Source organism: Gadus macrocephalus, chromosome 4 (assembly GCF_031168955.1).
Source record: "Gadus macrocephalus chromosome 4, ASM3116895v1".
Taxonomy (NCBI): domain Eukaryota; kingdom Metazoa; phylum Chordata; class Actinopteri; order Gadiformes; family Gadidae; genus Gadus; species Gadus macrocephalus.
In genome coordinates this window covers 1,786,838-1,790,622 of record NC_082385.1, presented here as the reverse complement: position 1 = coordinate 1,790,622, position 3,785 = coordinate 1,786,838, and the positions used below count along the sequence as shown (strand labels likewise).

The 3,785-nt window shown below is 40.2% G+C and overlaps 1 protein-coding gene across 1 annotated transcript in view; it reads right to left on the bottom strand.

The window, feature by feature from the left end:
- The window catches only part of LOC132455604 (uncharacterized), a 174,763-nt gene extending 170,978 nt beyond the window's left edge, over positions 1-3,785 (bottom strand). The window contains exons 1-2 of the mRNA XM_060049494.1: positions 3,541-3,785; positions 1-584 (exon numbers count right to left, since the gene is read on the bottom strand). The exon at positions 1-584 is cut by the window's left edge and continues 451 nt beyond it. Coding sequence (XP_059905477.1) covers positions 1-582 — 582 coding nt within the window. The 5' untranslated portion in view covers positions 583-584; positions 3,541-3,785. The remainder of the gene's footprint in view (positions 585-3,540) is intronic.

Genomic DNA, 3,785 nt, shown 5'->3' with positions numbered 1-3,785 from the left:
CCCCAGCTGGGCCGTCTTCACTTCATATTCCTCCTTCATAGGTACAACAGGATGGGACTTGTGGTCCGTGGTTGTGCACAACAAACACACACACACCTGGTCAGTCTGACAGAAGAACTCCAGAAGTCTGTTGTGTTTCTTACACACCCTGTCTTCCAGTCTGTCTAAAGGGTCGATCAGCTGATGTTTCTGCAGGCCAGCGACTCTCTGATATGGATCCAGATGGGCTTGGCAGAAAGAGGTATAACACCCTAGGCAGGACTTCACGGCCCTCAGCTGGGTCCCAGTACAGACGTCACAGGGAACCTCTCCTGGTTCAACACAAGGCAGCTCTTTCACTCGTACAGTCCTTCCTAACCGATCAACCATCTCTGAAAAGAGGGTATTGACCCGTAAATCAGGTCTTGTGTGGAACAGCTCGTTGCAAACAGGACATTTGTACTGGACTTGGTCATCCCAGAACGTTGTAATACAGGTTCTGCAGAAGTTGTGCCCACATGGTGTGGTGACTGGGCTGTTGAACACATCCAGACAGATGGAACAGGAGGAGACCTCCTCAGACCCGGAAGTAGCAGAGGCCATTCCTAGAAAACATGTTTGATCAAGTTTTAAAACATTACATTATTATTACATTTACATTGTGGGCATTTAACGGACGGCGAGAAGTTATGCAGAGTATAGGTGAACTCTGAACAAGTGAGTCTTGTATCTAACTTGTATATTAATGGTCAAAAGACGGTTTACCCTCTTAGTTCTAATGCAAGTGTTTTTAATATTGTATATTCCTTGTTTCAATCAGAAATCTTCAAGACGGCGCCCTGCCAACAGCATCAATGAGGATTACAGTAAACCTGGTGGCCTCACCTTATAATGAGGATTACAGTAAACCTGGTGGACTCACCTTATAATGAGGATTACAGTAAACCTGGTGGACTCAATTTATAATGAGGATTACAGTAAACCTGGTGGACTCACCTTATAATGAGGATTACAGTAAACCTGGTGGACTCACCTTATAATGAGGATTACAGTAAACCTGGTGGACTCAATTTATAATGAGGATTACAGTAAACCTGGTGGACTCACATTATAATGAGGATTACAGTAAACCTGGTGGCCTCACCTTATAATGAGGATTACAGTAAACCTGGTGGCCTCACCTTATAATGAGGATTACAGTAAACCTGGTGGCCTCACCTTATAATGAGGATTACAGTAAACCTGGTTAATTTGCCTTATAATAACGAATACAGTAAACCTGGTTGATTCACCTTATAATGAGGATTACAGTAAACCTGACTATTCAATCTATAAAGTGTTGTTCTTTGTCTCCAGACAGAGAGACATGCCTCTACTTTGCATTCCATTTAAAGTAATGATTCACTCTCAAAGCACATTCCTATCATTTGTCTAAAATAAGGTACGTATGTGTCTAAACCACGTTAGCATGGGGTGAGCGGTCTCTGACTCCTGCCCAGCTGAAACATTTGACGTCACAACGCTACAGGTCCGAGAGGTCCTGTAGCGTTGACAAGTTAACAAGGAAGCTCTTTTTCTGTCCCTGGAAACTATCAAGAGCGTCAAATACGTTATCCAAATGACACAAAACCACACTTATCTACAACATGGGAAGTATTTAATAATGCTGAATCGTTATAAATTAAATATAGTAGCCTATAGTATAGTAATAATAACCAAAAATGGACATGTGTATTTACAGATGTAAATGACATTTTTTGACCTCAGTTCAGGATGGTGGCTTCTATGTGACCCAGTAAGTTAACCCCTCAAGTGTAACAAGTGTACACCAAGTTTCAGAATGTTTTATCCTTCGGGATGTCCATAACGAGTATTTAAACTGTGAATACCTTAAAATAAAAAAATACAGAAACATAAATCTGCCATCATTATTGCCTGGCTATGACATCTATGTTCTCATTTATGTTCTTTGTAAGGAATTTACTGTAACTTTTTTTTGTTCATGATTGAATGTTTTTGCTTTTTCTCTCCCTGGTAGGCAAACATTCAAGACTTTGAACTCCCCAACGCAATGTGTTACAACTCGCTAATGGAAACAGCTTTGCAAATCGATAATATGTACAGTGGTAAGATAAGTTTCTGCATCCATGCTAAAGTTGACTATAAAGAGGAACACAAAATCAACGCCTGGAAATCAATCTTAATGCCTTAATTAAACAAATGAGGAGAAATCCAACCTTTTAGGCCACCAATTTTCTTTGTGAATGAATAATGTATCCTAAATAAAGTGGCAGATTGGCATGGTTTTATTTCAGTTAGCCTATTAGCTGGTTTGACTTGCAGTGAGAAATCATTAGGCTAACTAACAGCTATTAGACTAACTGAAAAGAACCATGCCAGTCTCTAGGTATGGTGAAGGGTACGTGATGATGTGGGGCTATTTTAATTCCAAAGGCCTACGTGACTTTATCAGGATGCATCGATCCTGGATCCAATGACTAAATGGCCTTTAAAAATAAAAATCTGCCTGCCTCTATGAGAATTTAGCATAGGGGTCGCCATACTTATGCACCCTGTATTTGAATGAAGAACATTTATTTATTTATTTACAATACATTATTCTTTCACAAAGAAAGAATAATGTATTGTCTAATGGTTGAATAATGGTTGCCTAAGAGGTTCGATTTTTCCATATTTGTTTAATTAAGTCATTAAGATCAATATCCAAAAGATGATTTTTTTTTTTATTCCTCTTTTTAGTAAACTTCTGCATGGGTGCATAAACGTATTCTTACCACTGTATTATTAAACCACCTTGCCGAGAACTCTGAAATGTAGATAAAATAAGTTTACATTTTCTATTGAGTTTCTTGGCTTTCCACTTGACATTGGGATTAGATGATGTTGCTACACATATGATCACGTGACTCGATGCCTCATTATTTGAGGAATTTATGTTTTAAGATTTCATCACCGGTCTCCCATACATTCCTCTGGTCAGTGTCTTGTTCCAGAGTTACAATGTTCCATATAGAGCTGCCTATGGGTATCATGACCGTCCACTACGGCAGTGGTTCTCAAATGGCGGTATGCGTACCCTTAGTGGTACTGTGGAGTACTGCAAGGGGTACTAAGAGATTTTCAGAAAAGAGAGAAAGCTAACTCATATATTTTTCCCCCTCAGAAAGGTTCAATTCAGAAAGCTTGACCATAGAAAATAATGGTGGAATTGTCGACGAATTTGAATTTGAAAACGTTTTACCACTCAGAGGTTGAGATATGGGTCGTAGAAATATAAATAATAATTGCAACAATAACAACAGGTATCTACCTAACCAGATTCCTAGCGTTTAAGTCATCCAGGGTCACCGGGTGCTTGACTCCTAGCTGAGTGCAATCTCTGTACTGACCAAGCCCTACCTGATCCATAATGACCTGTCTCTGTACTGACCAACCCTACCAGCTCCTTAATGACCAGTCAACAACTGTCATCAACCTACTGATAAGATTCAAAGTTATTCATATTTATGGTCTATCACGGATAAGAGTGGACTACAGTACCTTCGTCGTCTTCCTGCTGTGATGAAGTGAGCCACACCAAACCGTTCGACTCGTAACAAGGAAATTCTGAACCAACCAGTTGGACCAGTTCCCCTCCGAGGTCAAACTCCTCCCAGACTCTGATTTTATATGAGCTGCGTATTTACGGTCACAGGGCGCTGTTGTCTCTGTTAACTTTGGACGAGAGGCAGGGTGTTTTTTCCTAGACGCAGATTCATAGACCCTCTCATTCTCAAGGAGTGGAA